We start from the raw sequence: 23,125 nt of genomic DNA, 5'->3' as shown, positions 1-23,125 counted from the left end.
TAGCTCTCTATAGCATGCATCTGGTTTTTCTTTGAAATATTTCACAAGTGTAGCAGGCAAAAAACAGAATAACTTTTTTTGCCCTGCTTAATAAAGTTGTAATTCTTCCAGTCTCAATTGTTGTATCTTACACAGTAATGTATGTGAACTGAAATTTTTGTGTCCCCTCCTCCCCCCCCCTTTTTTTTTTTTTTTTTTTTTACAGAAAGGCAGGTGAGACTGATGAAATATCTGATCTTTCTTAGAATCTTTAATAAAATAAAGAATGCAGAAAGCCTAATAGAAACATTGATAGAAACATTGTTTGTGGTGTTTTTTTTTTCAAAATGCAAGGAGTAGCACACACAAATTCAAATTCAGTGGTTTTCTAAAATTGTAAGTGATAGTGCAGTGATTACATCCTGTTATTTCTAAGTGCTGACAGAAAATGGGAACTGGTACAGAGGATAAATGATTATCTCAGTCTAAACTAAGGCCCTTGCTTTCCTCGAGGTACTTTTAGCAAAGAACAGCTTCACAAAATTTAAAAGAACGTTTCACAAAACATAAAAGAACATAGGAATGGCTACGCTAATTCTGATCAAGAGTCGGGTCCATTCAGCATAGTTGACTGTTCTCAACAGCATCCATAAGCAGATGCCTAGGAGGAGAAGGAATTAGGCAAACATCCTCACATTCGCTTCCTTCCTACCCCTGCTAAAAAGTGTTTCCAACAATTTCCAGCTCACTTTTTTTCTGAATGTTGTGTATTTTGATTTAAAAAGCCCCACTGGCAGTCTTTTCCAAGTACTCTTATGGTCCCTGACACCTCGTAACTTTGTGCATTTATAACATCTTTCAGCAAGGAGTTTCATAATACTGTTATTCATTTGTCAAGAACCACCTTCTGTTTGTTTTGAACCTGGATAGAAATTGTTGTCACACTTTACTTGGTTGGTTTACTGTTTATAATAAATTCTGACATAAAGCTTTCAAGAAACATCCGCCATACATGACTTGTGATGATAGCCATAGCCAGTCTTGGTTTAAAATCATTATTTCGGGGGGGGGGGACACAAAGAAGAAAAAAAAAAAAGAAAAAAAATAATTTTTTACTTTCTGGCACTAAGCATTACAGTTCAAAGTACTTTTTACGACTACTTTAGCAAACTTCAAGCATTGTTTTGTTTGTTTGTTTGTTTGTTTGTTTTTGAACTAATAAAGTCATTCTAAAGATTCTGTACTTCTATTTACAGTGTCTGAGCAACACACCTCCTCTTACAGAATATTTTCTCAATGATAAGTACCAAGAAGAGTTGAATTTTGACAATCCTTTGGGAATGCGAGGTGAAATTGCAAAATCTTATGCAGAGCTCATCAAGCAAATGTGGTCAGGAAAATACAGTTATGTTACCCCAAGAGCATTTAAGGTTAGTATGGAATTGAACCTGAATGGAAAATGTTAGGTTTATTTCTGTAATTTAAGCATACAAAACTTACAAAAATGTGCAATAATAAGAATTTGAAGCAATATTCAACTGTGTATTGTCCATTCATATATTTAAATATATATCCAAGTTTCTTTTTAGCAACCAGTTAATGGTATCAATTGTCATTGTGGTTTGGTCTTTGTAAATTAGTTTTGATTTCCTGTTTCCATTGAAAAGCTTATCTTAATGTTTTGTTTTTTCAACTTTATGCTGTAGCATCTCATAAGTAGCTGTTCTGTATAATAATTAAGATGCTAGAAGTATTTCTGGTTTTCTTTTTAGACACAAGTGGGACGATTTGCACCACAATTTTCTGGTTATCAGCAACAGGATTGTCAAGAACTACTGGCTTTTCTCTTGGATGGCTTACATGAGGATTTGAATCGAATTAGGAAAAAGCCTTATATTCAGTTAAAAGATGCAGATGGGAGACCGGACAAGGTAGTATTTTTGGTGCTGGACTTCTTGGTTTTAGTCAAAGCTAAAAGTTGCAAGATACTTTTGCATAAGTGTGCACGGAAGGGTTGGGACATTGATGAGGAGTTGCTTTTTCTGGAAGAGACTTCAGAAAATAAGCCAAGACCTTTAAGTGGAAATCTTACTCAAGTATATACGTACACTTCTGTCTCATTTGAAGAGACGTGAGAGAGGTTTTAAATGTTTTTTGTTCAATTCAGTGCTGAGTTCAGTTGGAAAAACAATTTCCATTCTGCTGTTCCTTTATTTTTATCTCTGTAGTATGCACTGTTCTGTCTTTAACACCCTTAGTTCAGGGAAACTCCTCTAGCATTGAGCTACAAACATACAAGTTATTTCTCTTGTAGTATGAGGAACTACAGATGGGATTTTTAGTTTTATGTTCTTTTGTTCTGCCCCAAGCCTCTTGAAGTCTCTCTCAGGATTTGCGATGCCCAAAACTGAAAGGATCTCTGTCCTAGGAAAAGCATATGTCATTTAAACTGTGATCTTGGTAGTATAACATACCTTACAGAGTCCTTTGGATTAAGATTTCAATGCATTGGTGGTAACTGAGAATGTTCTACCAATACCATTATTAGTAATTCTTACTATTCATTTGCTACTGCATATCATAACCCAAGATGTGTTTTATTTACAGGTGGTTGCTGAAGAAGCCTGGGAAAACCATTTAAAAAGAAATGATTCCATCATTGTAGATATATTTCATGGCCTTTTTAAATCCACCCTAGTCTGTCCTGAATGTGCTAAGATTTCTGTAACTTTTGATCCATTTTGTTATTTGACACTTCCATTACCCATGAAAAAAGAACGCACTTTGGAAGTTTATTTAGTTAGAATGGATCCACTAGCTAAGCCTATGCAGGTAAGCCTCTTTATGTATGAAATGCCTGATTCATGCAGCATTAACAATGAATCTGAGCTCCTTTATATTGCTAAAATTTACAAGTACAATAAGCAAATCCAACAAATTATTGGTTTTCTGGCATATGTTCTGAAATGCCACTTAGAATGTCTGAGGAAGACTATAAATACGTTCTTATATTTCTATCCATTCTAAGGAAGATACTGGTAATTTATTTATGGCTGTGTTAATATGGTTTCTTAATCTTTAAAATACATGTTTTCTTCACTTTTGATTTTAATGTTGCTATAATGGATGTATAAGTTTTAAAATATATATATACATGGACTTAATCCAGACTTAATTCCTGAGTTTATTAGCCTCAAAAGAAAAATATCAGAGGACTGGTGATGTGATTTAAAAAAAAAAAAAAAAAAAAAAGTTAGGTTGTCCCATGCTGTCTTAATAGTCAAAATATGTTTTGACTTAACTGTCAAAGGAAAAATTTTTAGATGAGATTTCTTAATAAAATAAGAAATCCGTTGCCTTATTTTTTTTGGAAGGATAGTATTGCACACCTAAGAATGGCATGAAAAAATGTACATAGAGTAATGGTAACAAAATAATAATGAAATGGTTCTGGCTGTAAGGAAGGATACATGAAATAAAATAATACACATTTCAGGCAGACTTGCAAAAATGCTTTAGTGTTCTCAAAAGCAATATGAGTTAGGAAAATCAAAGATAAAGGAGCAGATATTAACTAATGGGAGATGAGTCTGCCAGCAATTCAATAAGTTATGAGAACAGGATATATTTATTAAGGAAAAAAATGAATAAATTTGGGGTGTAATCTGAATGGATTTGCACAAGCGATGCACAGTATTTGAAGATAACCCCTATATGACATGAGATGGTAATGCAAGAATGAATAGAGATTGACTCATAAAAGTGCTCCTGAACTCATGCTCTTTCCAAACTGTAAGACTTAATGAGATACCAAATATATGCTGTATGTGTTAATTAATCACAAAGTTATAATGCCTTATTTCTAATTTTGTTTATATCTAATCAATTGTGTCTTTATTTATTATGCAAATAACTCAGCTATTTGGAGTTTCATTACCAACTGCAAGTGTACTGCACTAAGAAGCCACAGAGAAGTTTTCTCTGACTGTTAATTATCAGGTTCTGTTTCTGCAAATGAAATTATGTAGTTCAGCCATTAGCCATTGCATTCCAGGCAGAAAGTACCAAAGAAAAAGCTGTTAATACAATAGCAATCCATGTGGCACTCTCAGTAAAGGCCATTGAGATATTTTGAGAATCAGTGGCTAAGACTAGTAATCAGGAAAGAATTCCAGAGTATAACCATCCCGAGGTTGAGGGGGAGGAAGGGGAAGATATCCTGCATTTTCCTACCAAAAATTTTTTGGCTTTGGTTTTAAGAGTACACAAAATAATGCTTCACTTTTGTTCTCTTTCCTTTCTTCTTACATTTGAAGTTTAGGACAAAATGTTTTCATAGAACAAGTTAAAATAAAAATAAATTCTGGTAGTATTTTATAAACAATTTGTATTGTGTTCCAAATTAAAGGATATAGTCAATAGTGTGCATAATATTTAGTTGCCTAAATAACTTGTTGAAGTACAAGTCATTGGTGCTGTTAAGTCTTCTTATGGAGAAAATAAAATCTAAAAAAGCACTTTATAGGCCAATAAAAGCATTCAAAGTGTGCAGTTTTATGGAAGTTGTGAAGGTAACTACTATATTTTTCAGCATCTTACTGAATTTGTTAGTTGATTTAAATACTTTGTATCGTAAGTTCAAGAATGAAAGATGTGTATGAAGTATACTGAACATGTATTAAGGTTTTTGTTTTTTTTTCTCATGTATCTTTGATCTATTAGGAATTAAAGTGTTTTTTATTTTATTTTTTTTAGTACAAAGTAGTTGTTCCAAAAATTGGAAATATATTGGATCTTTGCACAGCATTGTCAGTTCTGTCAGGTGTTGCTGCAGATAAGGTGAGAATAATTTCTTATATGAAGGAACAACATTGAACACTTCAACGTATGTCAGCCTGATTTAATCATACATACTCCTTTTTCTTTTAGATGATTGTTACTGATATATACAATCACAGGTTCCACAGGATATTTGCCATGGATGAAAATTTGAGTAGTATTATGGAACGTGATGACATTTATGTGTAAGTACAGATGGCACGCTTCATGACTTCTTTGCAGTTTTAGTTATTTGCATAAGATTAAAACCTAAACATAAGATAAAGACAAATCGTGGCTTTTTTTATCCTTTTTTAATTAAGGCTTCTTCATTTTTTTTTCCTTGTAATCTTTTAAATAATAGTTATCCTTTGTTTGCAATTCTTTTTTCTTTTTAGGTTTGAAATTGCTATCAATAGAACAGAAGATACAGAACAAGTTATAATTCCTGTTTGCTTAAGGGAAAAGTGCAGGCACACCAGCTACAGCCATAGTGGTTCTTCACTGTTTGGTCAACCTTTTCTCATAGCAGTGCCTAGAAACAACACTGAAGATAAACTGTATAACTTGCTGCTGCTAAGAATGTGGTAAGGTTATTGTTTAAAGAAAAACACAAAAGAAAAAAACACAGAAGAAAAATGCTAATAGTTAGAATCAGTAGGTACCTATTTTTACATGCATTGCTAACAGATTGATTAGATTTCAGTAATTTTTTTATTTGTTTTCTGCTAAATGTATTAAATCTCAAATTTTAGCCACTTAAGATATGAATTAGTGTGGATTTTTTTGTGTGTTTTTTTTTGTTAGCTTGACCTCATCCAAAAATTGAGAGGTAGGTGGAGAATTGATCTGTATTTGTCAGTTTACAGAAGTTATTCATATCCGTTAGGTCTTGGTAAAACAGAAGTGTTTTGTCAGTTAGCCTGCTGTGGTTACGCCTCCTGTATCTACTATACAAGTTTCTGTATTAGTTGATATTGTAAAACTGTATGGTAGGCACTCTTTCAAACTAGACTGGACTAAGTGGCATTAAATGGAAGAACTTAGTTCTATAACCTCCAATTGAAATCTATGCTTTATTTTCTGTTGATGTAACTTTCCCCCATTATGAACCCATATATTCCTTATTTTAAAAATATAGTTAGTTAACAGTTAAAGAGATTGTTACTTATCAGGTTAAAACTGATAGAAGAATCAAGTTTTATAAAATAACTGCCAAAAATGTGAGATCATAGACCAACAGAATTTCAGATGTGCTTGTAGCAATAGACATGTTAGGCAGTAGGTTTATTTATTCTGACTAAATTAGACAGGATTTCAGGAGTACGGTTCATTATAAAGGACTTGCTGTTACCATTTAACTCTCTGGTTTGAACAATATAAGTATTTCAAAAAATCTATTGAATCTAAGTGTTGCTTTCATTTGTTATTTTTAGCCGATACGTAAAAACATGCACTGAAGGTGAAGACACTGAAGGATCCCTACATTGCTGTAAGGACCATGGTATCAATGGTAATGGCCCAAATGGAATACATGAAGAAGGTTCTCCAAGTAAGACTGAATATCTAAACTTGTACGGTGTTTTTTGTTTGATTTAAAATTGAAGTTAATTATGTATTGTCTTTCAATTACTGCTATTCTGCCTCATTTCTCCCTCCTCAATTGTTTCAGGTGAAATGGAGACAGATGAACAAGATGATGAATCCAGCCAGGATCAAGAACTTCCTTCAGAGAATGAAAACAGCCAGTCAGAAGACTCAGTTGGAGGTGACAATGACTCTGAAAATGGATTATGTACTGAGGATACTTGCAAAGGTCAACCACTCACGGGACACAAAAAGCGATTGTTTACATTCCAGTTCAATAATTTAGGCAATACTGACATAAATTACATCAAAGATGATACCAGGCATATTAGATTTGATGACAGGCAACCTAGGCTTGACGGTAAGTCACAGGGAACAGGTTGGGTAACATTTGATTCTGATGTTTTTTTCTCACTTCACAGAACAATGTTTCATTCTCTCTGTATGCTATTTGATAAACCTTTTAAGAGAAAATTCTGTATAAATAATTTGTTCTTGTAATTAACTCTTAGAAATGCAGAAATTGTCTATACATCAGTTTTTCATCTTAAATTCATGTCAGCTATGTTTAAGTCATTTTGAGTGTTTGCCCAAAGTTGATAAAATCTCATGTAAAACAAGAAGTAAAATTAAAATAAAACATGTTTTTTAATCTTAGAAAGATCTTTCCTTGCTTTGGATTGGGATCCCGAACTGAAGAAGAGATACTTTGATGATAGTGCAGCAGAGGTAAGCTTCTCATGTTGCTCCCCTTTCCAGCACTAATAAAATTTAAATGTGAAAGATACAACTTACTTCATGTGGCATAGAGATAGTAAAACTCTTCAAAAGAAGCATCTAAGGTTTTTGTGTTATTGATAGTAAATGTTACCATAAATAAACTTCATTTACACATGTAAGTAATTACCAAATCTGAGGTTTACTAATTCAGAAATAAATATGAAACTGTGAAAACTGCTTTTGCTTGAATGGTTTCTGATCAGTTTTTCCATATATAGGAGCTATGTAGTTACTGTTCATAGTAAGACGACATCACTAAAATGAGTTTTGTTTCATTTGTTCTCTTAACTCAAGAAATACTTCTCTTTAGGATTTTGAAAAACATGAGAGTGTGGAATATAAGCCTCCCAAAAAGCCTTTTGTGAAATTAAAAGATTGCATTGAGCTGTTCACAACAAAGGAAAAACTAGGTGCTGAAGACCCATGGTAAGGACAAAACATTAGAATTGTCCCATTCTGTGGTTTGTGTTTCTCAAATTTATTCAAAAACAATTATCACAAATACCTAGTTGATTTCTTATGGTCTTTTTGAATCTTTCCATGTATTAAATTCCAAGCATGGTTATACTCAAAAATAATATTCTATATTAATTCACTGTATAACTAAAAGTTGTCACTGTATATGGAAGATAATGTTTGTATGGGAGATGATTATTAGAACTAGAAGGAAGGGTGAGATCCACAAGATATCATAGTCTGTGAAATGTGATCCACAGTGAATTAATAAATACTGTGCCAGGTATAATACAGTGGATTAAAAAAAGTATTCTTTTCTGAGATGAGAAAGGTTGGTGCATACTAGAGGTCTTTTTATGCAAATATATAAATTGTTTTGCACAAAGTATGAAATAGGGATGTGCTTAACAGGCTTAAAGAATGGGGGGTGTCTGTAATCAGTAGAACATCTCAAATTCGTGTTCTGATCATATGCCATTAACTTTTTGGTAGAGACTGTTGTTGTGATTCATGGTTGTTCCAAATTCTGAATTGGAGGGATATTGGAATATTTACAATTATAGGATGCTTCCATAAGATCATCCTTCCCCAGGATTGTTCTAACAGTTAAGAGTCCTCCTCAACACCTGAAGCTCAGAATTTGGTTTGAAAAGAGGGTCTGCCACTTTTGTGGATTTGTTTTGGAGAATTCCAAATGTTTTTAACCAGAGATCCTCCTTTATTTGGGCAGGGGAGAAGGCTGACTTAAAACTTCTCATTTTTTCTAGGTTGAGTAGATTATACAACACTGGACAAGCTATTTGAGATACCATATAGCTCAAGTACCATGAAGTGCTTCCATTTTTGCAACATGTTTTAAGTAGAGTGTTGGAAATTAAAAATAAAATAAAATACTGGTGCTGCTGAAGTGGAACAGCTGCTTCTAGATACGTTTCACAAGAAGTTATTCATCACATTTTTTTCTTCATTTGTCTGGTCTTCCCAGGTCTCATCACTCCTAGTCCAGCAATATTTGTATTGCAGATATTCTCAGACAAATGAGAACACAGTCACAGCCTTCCCTTACAGTTAGTGCAATGCAGTCTTTTGCAGCCCTTCCTAATTAAGGGCTCACCTTCTTTTCCTAGATCTTTACTTGTTAGACACCAAGAAGTAGATCATATGCATAGGCAGCTTTACAGAAGAGTTGTTTTCATGCATGGTTCTTACTTGCTTTCTTCCTTGAGCCTTAGTTCTTGAAAGATTCAAGTATTCAAGTAGGGAGCAGAAACATCTGTTATAAGTCACAGCCTTTTTAGCACTTGCCTAATTAGAGAATAAATGTAGAGAGCTTTTGCAGGTTACAGTAGTCATTTTAGTGGTGAGGGGGATAGGATGGGAGATGGATGGATTTGAAAATTGAAACTTGGAAGAACCACAGTTGCCTGTTAATTATGGACTCTCTTATAGTGAGTTTTCTTGACCTTTTGTCTTAATGTGAGAAAACTGCTTTAAGTAAAGACTACAGAGACTACTATAGGAGAAGAGATTGCTGTAGTGGGGGGTGCTACTAATGTGTTCTAAACACTGTCAAGCTTCACTGTAAGCCTTCTTGCACAGCAGTATCTCATGTTTTAAAGTAGAAGCAGTATTGGTGTGTATAAGCTTTTGCTCATTCAGTTCCTCCCATGTTGCTGGCTTCCTCTATGGCAATGTATTGAACATATGTAATGACTGCAGTTATTTAATTAGTATGTTTTTCTTTTAGGTATTGTCCAAACTGTAAAGAACATCAGCAAGCTACCAAAAAGTTAGACTTGTGGTCACTTCCCCCAGTACTGGTAGTTCATTTGAAGCGCTTTTCCTACAGCAGATACATGAGGGACAAGTTGGACACGTTGGTTGACTTTCCAATAAAGTAAGAAACCTAAGTGTTTTGATGCTAGAAGGGTAACAGCATGAGGAGGACATATGTTTAATCCAACAATTGTGCAGAATGTTTTTGTGCTCAGCTTCCACGCATGGATCCAGTAACTACTGATGATAAAATACTTGTAGATGAAAAGCATGAATTTTATAAAAATACAATTAGAGTAGATAAGTATGGAGAGCTCTACCAAGCATTTGGGTAAGATTACTGGTTCTGGTTCCATTCTTCAGACTGAAAGAGATGCACTGTCAGTATAGTGTGATATATGCAAGCTTTGTGGAAAATATAAAGTAAAGGGCTTTACTTAAGACCACTAAAATGCAAAATGGATAAATATATAGATAGATAACTAGTATTAATTTATTTTTGTTTGTGTTTTTTTAACAGTGACTTGGACATGTCAGAGTTCCTTATTAATCCAAATGCAGGGCCTTGCCGCTACAACTTAATTGCTGTCTCCAACCACTATGGAGGAATGGGAGGAGGGCATTGTAAGTTATTTCAAGTATAATCATTTTACGTAGCAACTTTTTATGTTTATTTAAGTATCGATCATTTTCAGTCAATGGCATTTTTTAATGATTGAGGGATAGTTTTTTCATTACCTTGAAATGTTTTCACAGGTGTTCTAATAAAAAAACGGTATGAAATGAGCTTTCAAGGATAATTGTAGTTCTTTTATGCTTCTAGTTATTCATATTGTGAAAAGAGAAGGGTTAGGAGCTTCATAAGAACTACTGTAGTCAGACAATTTATTTTGTCTTACTCATCTGTATTTTTGTACATTGTACATCTCCTTGAAAGGAGAGAGAAAAATGAAGAAGTGACTGAGGATTTTTATTTCAACCATCCTTTCTCTATATACATTCTCTTTAGAAAGGGAATGTTATTGGTTAAGTGTTATTTAAAAGAATATTAGAAGTGTGAAAGTGTAGATTTTCTAATAGTGATAACAGATTTTTAGTAGTTAGAAGTCAAGTGTTTAACAATTACAAACTGTAGCAACTGATTGCAGTAAATCTAAGAAGGAAAAAATTCCCTAAACATTGCACTTCTGTTGTTCTAGATACTGCTTTTGCAAAAAATAAAGATGACGGAAAATGGTACTACTTTGATGACAGTAGTGTGTCAACTGCATGTGAGGACCAAATAGTGGCAAGTACCTTTCATTTTTCTGAAACTGACACTGTTGATGATACTAACTTGAGGGAAGAAAAGCGAAGTGTTAGTCATGAACCTTGCAGTAAATTTGTAGGGAGTAGTTTGTCTCATTTTAAAGGACCATGCAAAATAACAATTGTTTGCTTCAACATGCAAAAACAACCTATTGTGAAAGCTTTGTTTTTCTATATAATTTTACCTTATGGGCTTAGAAGGAAAAAAGAAAAAAGGTCTGATTTTAAATGTTTTGTCTGGAGTCTCATCAGCATATTATACTCTTCTCTTTTACAGTCCAAAGCAGCATATGTGCTTTTCTACCAGAGACAGGACACAATCAGTGGAACTGGCTTTTTTCCTCTTGACCGGGAAACTAAACAAGGTGCTTCAGCTGCCACAGGCATCCCATTAGAAAGTGATGAAGACAGCAATGAAAATGATAATGATATAGAAAATGAAAATTGTATGCACACTAATTAATGGAAGAACTAGAAGCCATAAAAGAGACTTTCTTACTGGGGATACCTATTGAAAGAGTGAAATTGCCCAACAAATTAAAAATAAAAATCTGAGATGGGGAATTTCAGATAACAGAATGTAAATCTTTATTACATTTTAACATGTGCAGTACTTGAAGTGAAACAATAAAACCTTTAACAGAAATTGTCTCTAATGCATTTAGTCTTGTATTCACAAGCTATATATAGGAAATCACAAATAAACCCCTTTTAAGTTTTCTGCTGCTGTTCTGATGGATTATGTTTTCTTTTGTTTTGGATGTGAGTTAATAACTAAAATGTTAAATCTGTGGACTTCTGACATTTATTTTCTTAGTACTGCAAGAATACTACTGCCAAGTCTAGTTCCTAGATGAATACATTCATGTACCTTAGGCTGTCACACAGACTACAAGTAAAAATGTCATAAATATATAAGCAGTAGTTTTCTTGAAACATCAAATTTTTGTTTCTCCCTAAAAATTAATATTTGTTTTGAAATTCGATCATGATAGAAGAAATAGCTTGAAAAGGTGTTTTAACCTTTTGTGATATAGTTGAGCATCCAGAATATTACGTTCACCTTACTGCTGCTGTGGAACAGGTTCTGGATGTCATGCTGCATTAACAAAAAGATTTTCAATTAAATGTAAGTATCCTTTGTTGCTTGTTGGAATCTACGCTGCAGACATAATTCCTGTTATCTTGCTTATAAGATATGCATAATTTTAATCTGATGTCAGTCCAAAATTTAAAATTGTGCTGTAAGTTCTCTCCCCAGTTTTCATAGTCTGACAGCTTGCAAACTACTCTGTAATAGGGTCAGATTTAATAGTATTCTGTATCAATAGTAATGACTGTGCATCGGGCTTAGGTGAGATTTTTTTCAATATAACCTGCCTTTAAATTGTTAATGAACAAATTGGTTTTAAAGGTAGGCCTGTTGATTTTCTGTGTGTGTTCCTGATGGAATTCACCATAGCCTTACAGCATACCTGAAAAGGTAACTCATTATAATAAGAGAATTGGCATTTGCATGTTCAAGTCAGAACCTGTACAGTATATAAGGCATAAAAACTTCAAATTGGATTTTAGTTGACTATGTTCAGGGGTCCAGGATGCCAAAATAAGTGTGACAGTTTGAAACTTTTTTTTTAATTTGCTGCTTTCCCGTTGATCTAGTTGGAAGAATGTATTGTTGATTTGTATACAATACTGCCTTTGAGAGGAACCCTTAACTGCAGGGGCACATTTCACATATCTACTACCTGGAGAATCGCTTTGTGTCCCACTGTTTAAACAGATAATTAAAAAAAAATAAAAAGCAAAAAGTATGATGTTCTTCACTTGAACTAATCAAATACAATAGGTTATAAATTGTGTATTGTAAATAAAAGTTCACTCTGTGAGTGCACATTTTGGTAAATTATTTATTTATGTTAGCATTAAAAAGTTTAAAAAATTGCATTTGACCAGGATATAAATGAGGTATGTTGGACATGGCTTTGCTTTATACCTTGATATTAAAACTGGTGTTTCATCCTGGTATTTTAAAGCTGCTTTGAGTTTTTTTTTTTTTCTTAATGTAAACTAACCTCCTGCATGACAGAGGTTAAAATTTTGTCTGCACTTGAGTTCACTTGGGTTTACATTTGAAATGCGCATGTTTATTTATACAGATTTCAATAAAGCTATTCAAGGCCTTACTTAGTCTTTCAGTTTCTTACAAAAACTTTTACCACAGTATTTGTGTAGTGGGCAGTCTTTGTCTAATCAGAAGATTTCTGTTATCATCGGTTACAAAATGGCTATTTAACTACCAGCACAGAATAAGATTAATAGCATTTCCATGAGATAGTATGTGTAAAACATTCTCTTCTGTCATCTGGTTCTAAAAAGCATTTATAAGGCAAAAAAAAAGATGTGATAAAATGAAAGAATACTGTAATAATTATCAAGTGGGAAAGATATTAACTATTAACCCTGAATTAGTTTGTGGATTGAGCTAATATATATAAGATTAGACAAACTGACATGGTGGGGAGAAAAAATGGTCTGAGTTTTTTTGTTTAAAACCTCATATTTATGTGTAGAATATAGCAGCCCAGTACAAAATTAAGTACAAAATGAAAACAGCTCATCAGGTGAACTTACTAATGTTAATAAAAACACTTGAGAGAGGATGATGTGTGTAGTAGAGAAAGCAATGCTGGAGAAGTAACCACCTCTTTGAATACCACACACAAATTTACTTTCCTACAGAAGGGCCCCTTTCATTCATTGTTTTTTTTTATGTCATGTTAGCCTTTACCTTCCTTAGAGGAGTTTGTATTTTATTTCTGTTGATACTGTAACTTGAAAAAAAATTTCCTAGAAGCTCCATTGCTAGATATACATGTATGTGCCAAATAAATAGTACCAGACTGCCTGAGCACCAGATGTAAAACGTGTTCACACATCAAAGATTCATGGGATGAAGGTTGGAAGGGACCTTAGACCATCTAATCCAACCCATGGGACACCTCCCACCAGACCACGTTGCTCAAAGCCTCATTCAGCCTGGCCTTAAATACTCCAAGGATGGGGCACCCACAGCTTCTCAGGGCAACCTGTGCCTCACCATGCTCATCATGAAAAATGTCTTCCTTATATCCCATCTATATTTACCTTCTTTCAGTTTAAAGCCATTGCCACATACCCTGTCACTACAGACCCTGATAAAAAGTTTTTCTTATATATATTGAAGCACTGCAATAAAGCCTCCTTGGATCCTTCTCTTCTCCAGCCTGAACAACCCCAACTCCCTCAGCCTGTCCCCATAAGAGAGATTCTCCAGCCCTCTGAGCATCCTCACGGCCCTCCTCTTGACTAGTTCTAACAGGTCCATCTCCTCCTGGTACTGGAGGCCCCAGAGCTGAACACAGGGCTCCAGGTAGGGTCTCACGAGAGCAGAGCAGAGGGGGATAATAATCACCTCCCTCACCCTGCTGGCCACACTGCTCTTGGAGCAGCCCAGGACACAATTGGCTGTCTGTGCCCACTGATGACTTATGCTCAGTTTTTCATTCACCACTATCCTCAAGTCCTCTGCAGGACTGCTTCCAATCCACTAATCACCTAGCCTGTATTGATATTGAGGGTTGTCCCAACTCAAGTCCATAGGAAATCTTCCCTGAAGAGAATAAATTAGAACCCTGGTTTTAGATGGAGGTGTCATGAAATCAGAGTTACTTTGTCCAGTAATTCAGATGTTCTTATAGAAACACTTTAGATGAAACTTAACCACCTTCACCAGAACTCATTCAGATTGTTAATGAAGGAGGAAAAAAATCAACACTGGGAATGTCTTTTGTGGATCTGCCACTGATAGCAAAGGGCTGCAAAGAGAGCAGCCCCTTTCAAAAGATGATACCAAGACAGTAAAATACCTGTTTTAATGTGCTTTTGATAGAGATGCTGATTGTTACAACACAATGTAAGTCTTCTCTGCTTCTACCTGCCCAGTATTCTCTCTGTATATACACCAAGTGATAAAGCAGTTACCATTTCTAAAAGCTTTATCATACCCATTTCATGATCCTTCCTTTTCTCGTCTCCCAACTTCATTCCAGGATACCCTGATAACTTTTGTCTTCATTTAACATAACTGTGTTAATCTCAAAGCAATTTTTAACTATTTATATTTAATTTTAATGATTTCTCTGTGCTTCAGACCTCAAAGAGGGCTTATGTGGCTAAGGACACTTAGTTCCCCCCCGATGTATTGGTTGGTCTTACATGGATTTTCCTTTTTAGACCACCAGAGCTATAATGTTTCTGCAGCTTGTTTGGAGGCTGCCAGAATGTTAAGATACTGAAACTCTCGATTTGAGTTTGAAAATTAGAATCTTGATTCAAACCTAGTTAGTTAGTTCACCTGAGAGGAGAGGACTGTGACTGAAATAATCCATGTGAACAGTATCTATGTGTACTTCTTAGTCCTCAATAAAAAGGTTAAGAATAGCCTGTGTAGGTAGCTCATACCCCATTTTTCCTCAGTCTTGCAAACAAAAATATCCATGACAATATTTGTATTTTCTGTGAGGCTCTTCCTTTTTTTTAAGATCCCAACCTGACATCAACAACTACAATAAAGAGCCTTGGTCCCTTTAAATAGGTGCCTACTCTTGGTGGTTATTGCGCAGTTTAAGATTTTCTTAAGTCCTAGGTTTGAGTGGTTGTCATTGAAGAGATCTGGAGCATGTTGCTGCAGTTTGCATGCGGCTGCATATTTATTTCTCTACCTATCTAGTGAGCTGTTAGACATCTGGTTGGGAAACTGATTTTTTCATACTGCCTTCCACCTGAGGCAAGAAGTGAGAAGTCATTACAGCAGCCCAAGCACGCTACCACTCTAACCCAGCTGTTCTTTCCAGATCATAGTTGCTATAAGTTTGCGTGACCTGGGATAAAGAAACTTGTTTTTCTCCTGCTCTTTTTTAATTCTTGATGCTCCCTAAATGATTTGTATTGTCTGGGAAAGAGAATAGGATGCACAGAGACACGTGTACCTACATGTTCAACATGCTGGGTGAAAAGTTTCCAGGAAGCTTTCTTGAGCTAATGCAATTTTCCTATAGCAATGCAAACTGTGAGGCTAGGGTTCATTATTGTGAATCTTGTTCTTTGTTCAGGTACTTGAGGGTCTTCTTTGGAAGTTAAAGACAGGCTCACTTTTTTATTTTCGAGCCTGTTCCCAGCAGACCTTCTCAGAATGCCACTTTCATAATCTGGGAGAGGAGGCAGGATTCTGTATTTTAGAACATTTTATAAGATGCCCAGGCTAACTTTTGGAAGTTCTTGGAAAATGTCAATTAAAAAAAAAATACTTAGATAGTTTTAGTTTCTAAGATATATTCTGTTATTTTTAACTTGACTTCTAACACACTGAATTTGTAAGCTTCCTAACCAGACATAAAAATCAATGACTTTTCTATGTGAATGTCTCAAAGGTTTCCGGGAATTTAGCCAAATTGTTAGTTTGGTAAAATTATTATGTATTCACACATAATTCATTTGGTGTGGACATGCTTAAAATTATAACTACAGAAAGATCATTATTCTTTACAATGTCTATCAAAAGCTATTGGCACTCATCTAGTCTTATAAATGGACAAGAAAGTGGTTCCTGCCATTTCTTTTTACAAATTATTTCTGACAAAAAACCTCCAGCGTGCTTTCTTTTATTTCAGTTACAGTGACAGCAACCTTTTGATGGCTGTAAGAATCAGCATGATACCAAAAAAAAAAAAAAAAAAAAAAAAAAAGCAACATACAGTAAACCTTGTTAATGTGAGAGTCACAGAAACAAAATAGAGTAGGAGGCAGGAGACAGCTTGCAATTCCCAGTTGCTCCATGGGTCTTTCGACAGTGACTTATTATTTAAAGCCTGGCTAGGGGCAAGGAGAGGTGAGGAGCCATTGCCCGTGACCTCTTGTTTTAGTTGGCTTCAGCCAGCATTCTGGGTGCTTCAGTGCCAACCAGTCCCTTGATCTTTTTTGTCATCCATTAAAATTGAAGCCCTGCCTGTCTTCCTGGCACACTGAAGTAATGTTTGTGACTTACGTTTGAGATGACAGACAGGAAAACTTGTCAGATATTACCATGACAGATGATGCACGAACATCTTCTGCATCTACAGCTAGTTGCTAATGGGAAGGCTCAACCCCTTATAGCCTTCCCACCAAATTCACCCTCTGCTATGAAGTGCAATGTATTTTTTAAAGTGAAATTGTCAGGGGAAAGTCAGTATGACAGGCAAAGAAATTAATTGGCAGATTTACCAACTTTCCTCAAAAATTATGCCTTAATCTGTGATACCAGACTCTAATTTCAGAGTATGTTTTCACGTTTTTTTTTTTTTTAAGTACTAGTTACTTTGACGAAGAAAATCACTACAAATGTAGTAAGACACAATTAATACAAAAGCTATATTTGACAGAATAAGTATATTCTTAATGTGCAGGCAAACTGCTCTTTTCCTTCAGATTTTTCGTTCTTTTCCTTGATTGGGTAAACAAACTGTGAAAACAGCTCCATTTTCTTATTTCCAGTGGTGAAGTGGCACTGCAATCTCCTAACACAGCCAGAGGGAGCAATCTCACAGGAAAAAAATGAAATATTGGAATAGCATGGAAACACTGGAAGAAACCAAATGTTACAAATCTGTAGCCAAGTATCCCATTAGGTAGGGAATGAACTGGGGTTACTGTATGCCAGGCAGCATTAACAGTCCTCCTGGGCCACATCATTGAAAAGCTGATGCAAGGCTCAAATGATAAAGAATTCACGTCAGTCAATGTAACTTAATGGAAAACTTTTCATTATTTCTTATTTTTATTTTTTCATTTAGATATTATGGTGTTCTTAAGTGCAAATTAGCATTGATGAATATTATAATCCAGGTGCACCTGAAATAAGTGCTTGGCATTTAATTATCATACCAAATTTCACATTGCTTATCGTGTGGTATCACCCAATACATTTCCAAACAGTAGGAACCAAGCAGCAGTCTCCAAACAGTTTTCCTTAGGAAATCATTGTGGAATAGGGGCATTACTGGAGACATTGGTGGCATTTCATCTAAAATTAATGTTCTTATTCAGTGTATGAAATACGCAGATCATGGCTATAGAAAGTGGGTGATAACCTGTATTTGCTACTACCCCAGAAAGTAGCAAATACCTGAAATCTCGTGCAGCCCTAGGGGACAAGTAATTCCATGTGAGCTCCAGTGTGGTGAAAGACTAGCATAAGAACTTCTGCGTAAGCAGGTATAAGAGGGTGGTTCAGTCTTCCTAAGTCTGTGATCCTAGGAAAATACACCATGTGAGTTTTGACCTTTTAAATGGTAAGATGTAACCTGGGAGACATTATACCGAAAAAAAAAAAAAAAAAAAAAAAAAAAAAAAAAAAAAAAAAAAAAAAAAAAGATACAACTCCAGAGTAAATATGTGTGTGTGTGTTAAATCTGGGCTGGACACCTCTTCTAGACCAAGTAGCGAGGCAGTTGGGATGGCACCAGCCCTACCTGTGCCAGAATGGAGACCTCCATCTGCCTCATCTACCCTAGTTTTAAAATCCCTGCACCTGCAAACAGCACATTCTTGTCAGAGGAATGGTCTTGCCTGTTCACACCAAGTGACACCTCTTACAAGATCTATGAGGTGCTCTGAATGGAGGCCCGAACCTGCAGGCATTTATTTCCTCCAAGCTCAATGCAGTTTTAGTCAAGGCCTTCACTCGCTGGCATTGTAGGTATTTGTTTCTTGGGGAATAAAACCCATACTCTTACTTCAGGATACAAAAAGATTTTTTTTTTTTCCCTGCACAATTGCTATTAATATAAATCATACTCATCAAGCTCCACCAAATCCTGTCTGCATGACCAATGACAGCTTTGTTTTTTTGTTGTTTTCCAAAGATAATACTTGGCCAGGTTACTTCCCAAACTAGCAGATGTACCTTCCTTTTTGTTCTTTCATTGTAATGCTGGATGAGCATTGCAGCTATTTTTGTTAAATTTCTGTTAATGAACAATGACAGATGCAGACATGCCCCTGGTGAAAAATACACGGGTCCTCAGAAATAAAAATTAAAAACTACAAATCATGCTATCAAAACAAAGTCTGCTGCTGAGTCTGAGGGCAGGAAACCATTCTCTAAAACACAATGAAAAGCATGGGGATAGACTTCAAATGAGTTTTGCTTGTTTTTAACATCTGTTGAAGCTACAAAACACAAACTGCTCTGGGGGTGTTGTGTAAATGTGAGTGTCTCGACTGAGGAGAAAATGCTCAGACAGAAGGGACAGCAATCAGTAACTCTGCACCATCTATTCTTATTAAGAGCTACTGCAAACAACATGTCTTCTGTCGACTCAGACAGATGTTCCTCGGTGGTATTGAAGGAAGACGTGGTTTATGAGTGCTCACATAGTGCCTGTTTCCTTCTGCAACTTGCTGAAGAGAGGAATGGGCACTTGGATCCCATTGTAGTTCTGCTCCCCCATCCAGGGTGAAGCAGCAGCTTCCACAAGCTTGGTGTCCTCAGCCACAAGCAAGCAGGTCAATAAAAGCTACCCAGCACTGCTGCACTGTGGTTGCATTGCAAAATCAAATAAAGCACATCATGTCTCGTGTTGACTGATTCTGCATGACCTAATAGCTGCTTGGTGAATTAAATGCAGTGTCTGAATGACCTATTTATTTGGTGAGGCTGGTGGCCTGGGTAATTTGGCCCTGAGTGACAAGGATCATAAGCAGTAAGCTGAGACGGCGCCTCGTTCAGTCTTCAGATGTCCAGTTCTTAAACATGAATAAGGATGAACATGTCTCTGTGTGTTTATCTGCTGGTAAGTGTTGAAATCCCCTTAGGACAGGCTGTGACATGCATCTCATAGCAGGCACCCTGTTCTGCTGCCTCCACAAGCACTTCCCTGGGGTGTCCCCATGCTGCAGCACCCCAGGGTTTGCTCCAGATGTTCCTGCACCAGGTGCCACCACCCTGCCCCATGGAATCAAAGAGCTATTGACAGCAAGTTTTTCCAATACACCCCTGACTATAGCAGGGAGTTTATAGGAGTTTAAGCAGCTGTGGTGTATTTATAAATGCTGAAAGGATTTGGAAACAGGAGAAACTTGGAGTGTGGGCAAAAATAATTTTATTTGCAGTTCTTGTTAGACTTCTGTGCAACTTTGTTAAGCCTATTAGCACATGCAAGTTTTTCACCCTCAGACACTCACAAAGGAGCAGCTCAAACACAAATAATCTCATGCACAAGAGTTTGTAGAACAGAAACACAGATTCTGACATTTTTCAGGACTTTTTTTTTTTTTTTTTTTTTTTTTTTTTTTAAGACCAGTTCAGTACACTTCTGGGCAATCAATGGAAATGTTTTGATGAAATGTAATAAAATATCTGGATTTCTGATGCTCACAATAAACAATAACCAAGATCAACTGATGGGATGGAGGCAATAGAAGTTTCTTCATAAAACATTTATTCTGAATTGTTCAATTAATTTGTTTTTATAGAATTTGAGGAAATTAGACATACATGTTGATTTTTGGTATAGGAGATGATGACTTAGAAGTTGTCTTCAGGAAATGTAACCTTACACATTTCGGTAATAATTTTAAATAAGATGGTGAAGATCAAGAGATAAATCAAAGTTTGTAGAATTACACACTGTGGGAAGCATCTTCTCTTTACAGCCTTCGGATTTCTGTTTGGTTAACATCAGGCTCAATCTCAAGGCTGAGATTGTCATTTAGAGACCTCATTTTTATGATGCAAATTACTCCCTTAATATTAAGTGTGATGGATTATAATATCTCAGTTTTCCCTGTAGCATTTGACAATATTATTAGAATTTGACTGACATGTAATTCTTTCCTTGAAATAAAAAGCCTGTATAGACACACCAACTTAATTTATTTAACCCATAAAATCTTCCAAAAAAATGAACAAATGTGCTGTTAAAACGTAAACAAATGAGACCTAAAAATTTAAATTTACATATTCCATTACTCCATTCCTGAACAAACATATTAAGTAATCCAATGAGATTGTACATTAGTAGAAAGAGAAAAAAAAAAAAAAAAAAAAGCGCGTGGCAAAGAGGAAGAAATGGTGCAAAACTGCGAATGTATATAAAGGCAATGAATCACAGATGAGACATGGGCAGGATTAAGCAAAAAACACACATGAACTGAAAAAATGAATGTAATGAGAAAGTAGCTGTAGAATATTTATAGGGATGGGCCTGGGGTTTCAAATACATTCTAAAAACAAAACAAACAAACAAACAAAAAAACAGCATCCTGTGAATAAAAAAACTAAGTCACTAACAGGCAAATACCAAAATCTTTGATAGCTATGAGTTGCCTTGTAGAGAAAGAAAACAAAAGTAACTTGGTTTCTAGCAATGGATTTAACTTGGTGAAAGATACAGAAAACTACTTGAAAGGAAAAAATGATTGACATACAAGTGATTCTTGTACATTATGAGATTATTTTTTAAATAAGACAGTAACAGAAGAACCATACTATGTGACGAGTCCTCACTTAATCTTAACCTAGAAAACTGCAGTTTGTGTGTCCAAGTATTGGATAATTTTGAAAAACAGGTTTACAAAGGAAGGCTCCAAATGTCTTCAAGGAAAAAAATAAAGAAGTGTCAAGTGCTCTGAAACACTGCTGTAACTCTGTCAGTAAGGCTGGTCCTGGCTTTCTATGATCTTGCCTCCAGCAAGGTAAGACATTCAAGCCCACCTGTGTATCCTGCATGCCAAGCATGACTGGGCTGATCAGGAGCACAGCCATTTCACGAAGAATTTGTCTAGTTTGGGTTCATGCTGTTATTCTATAACTATAATATAAACTGATATATCTATAACTATAATATAAACTGATAAGTTTATCAGATCTTAGATCATGGTGAGATTTTGTTAGGTAAGACAAGAGCAGAGGTGTAAGACCCCTAAAAATAGATGGCCATAGGAATCTACCGATGACCATGCTGCCAAAGGGGAAATAAGGTCTCAGACTGGCTGCACAAGTTTCAGATGAGCTCCCCACACAACCCACTAAGTGATCCCTTCAGTAGCTCCGGGACGTGGTTCTGCTTGGAGCAGGGAGTGTTCAGACCAGGTATTCCCTATGCCCAAGCTAGCGGCCAGCCAAAACCCATCCACACATCAGCAGGAGGAGGCAAACAAGGTCATCCACAGTGCCCCGTGAACTAATACCAAAAATAACCTCCCGTTTGGGAAATACCCCATGCAACTTCTGGAAATGCTCTCAAAATGCCAGTAATTGTTATGAACTTACTGCATGTAGGCATACTTGGCTACCGACACACCTGCTTGCACCCAGCCCAGGATACAGACACCTGCTATGGTACAGCCCTGCTTCATCTGCTATGCATATCCCAAATACGTGTGAAAGTGATCGGTGTAGTCGGTGTACTACAAAGGAAAGCTTTCGGCTCTTCAAGATTGGATTTCTTTGGATGTCTTCCAAACTCCCTGAGAAGTGTGTTCATTCTGTTTATCTCTTTTGGCTCAACCTGAGTAACAAAATTTCTTTCAGATGCTGCTTATAAACACAACCACACAGGCAGCTATGCAAATATTTGTATAAAGGGCAAAGTCCTTTGAATGAAACATGTAGAAAGGGCTGTTTTAAGAAGAGGTCTACATTCTGTACCAAACAATGCCTCTGTACTGAACAGCTCTGCTTCAAGATCTCTTCCATGAGAAATCTCTAACCCTGCTGTATAGAAAGAGCCACCTGTAAAATAACTGAGTGCTCACACTGTATTTGGGATGAACTGTACTGGAGGTGCTCAGAAGTACATGACCATGCTGAGTCCTGCTGGTCATGCCCACAGCACAGCTGTGGCAGTGTCAGAAGAAAAAAATATCTACATAGTGTGCTGGCCTCTATCCTACTTAGGTGAGTTTGTCTATTTTTATAGATAATTTCTGTATTTGTAGACATTGCTGCAACATTGGCGACACAGATGGAGGCCACCCCCAATGCAAAGGACCTAATATTCCATTCAGTAGATGGAAACCCTCCTGCAGTAACAGTATCACTCCAAAGCCCCGGGGCTGCAATATGGAACAATTTTCTTTAAGGATTCATGAAAGCCTGGGGAAGGCACACAGTGGCTTTTTCTCTCTGCTGCAGCAGCCAAAAAGAATTATTTTTACACAGGGGAACACCCTTCTACTCTCTGGTGCTGCTTTGTGATTAGTAGATTGCCTGTAGGCTACAAGGCGTCTGGAAATGTTTCTGTATTTCTCATACATACTGAAACAGAAATAAAAAGGAAATGATTAAAAAGATGCAGGGAGACTCTTGGCAAATAGATGCAAGAGCAGCAAAACAAAC

The 23,125-nt window shown here is 36.0% G+C and overlaps 1 protein-coding gene across 3 annotated transcripts in view; it reads left to right on the top strand.

Moving 5' to 3' along the window:
* The window catches only part of USP15 (ubiquitin specific peptidase 15), a 72,048-nt gene extending 59,158 nt beyond the window's left edge, over positions 1-12,890 (top strand). For all 3 annotated transcript variants that reach the window (XM_084299534.1, XM_084299533.1, XM_084299535.1), the window contains 14 exons: positions 1,236-1,409; positions 1,752-1,910; positions 2,587-2,811; positions 4,735-4,818; positions 4,909-5,003; positions 5,196-5,384; positions 6,234-6,349; positions 6,470-6,745; positions 7,043-7,113; positions 7,475-7,590; positions 9,368-9,517; positions 9,917-10,020; positions 10,596-10,684; positions 10,982-12,890. In XM_084299534.1, the coding sequence (XP_084155660.1) occupies positions 1,236-1,409; positions 1,752-1,910; positions 2,587-2,811; positions 4,735-4,818; positions 4,909-5,003; positions 5,196-5,384; positions 6,234-6,349; positions 6,470-6,745; positions 7,043-7,113; positions 7,475-7,590; positions 9,368-9,517; positions 9,917-10,020; positions 10,596-10,684; positions 10,982-11,167 (2,034 nt within the window). In that variant the 3' untranslated portion in view covers positions 11,168-12,890. The remainder of the gene's footprint in view (positions 1-1,235; positions 1,410-1,751; positions 1,911-2,586; positions 2,812-4,734; positions 4,819-4,908; positions 5,004-5,195; positions 5,385-6,233; positions 6,350-6,469; positions 6,746-7,042; positions 7,114-7,474; positions 7,591-9,367; positions 9,518-9,916; positions 10,021-10,595; positions 10,685-10,981) is intronic.
* Positions 12,891-23,125: the final 10,235 nt, after the last annotated feature.

The sequence above is a fragment of the Netta rufina genome (assembly GCF_964035555.1).
Source record: "Netta rufina genome assembly, chromosome: 1".
In the NCBI taxonomy this organism is placed as follows: domain Eukaryota; kingdom Metazoa; phylum Chordata; class Aves; order Anseriformes; family Anatidae; genus Netta; species Netta rufina.
This window is presented reverse-complemented; position numbering and strand designations above follow the sequence as displayed.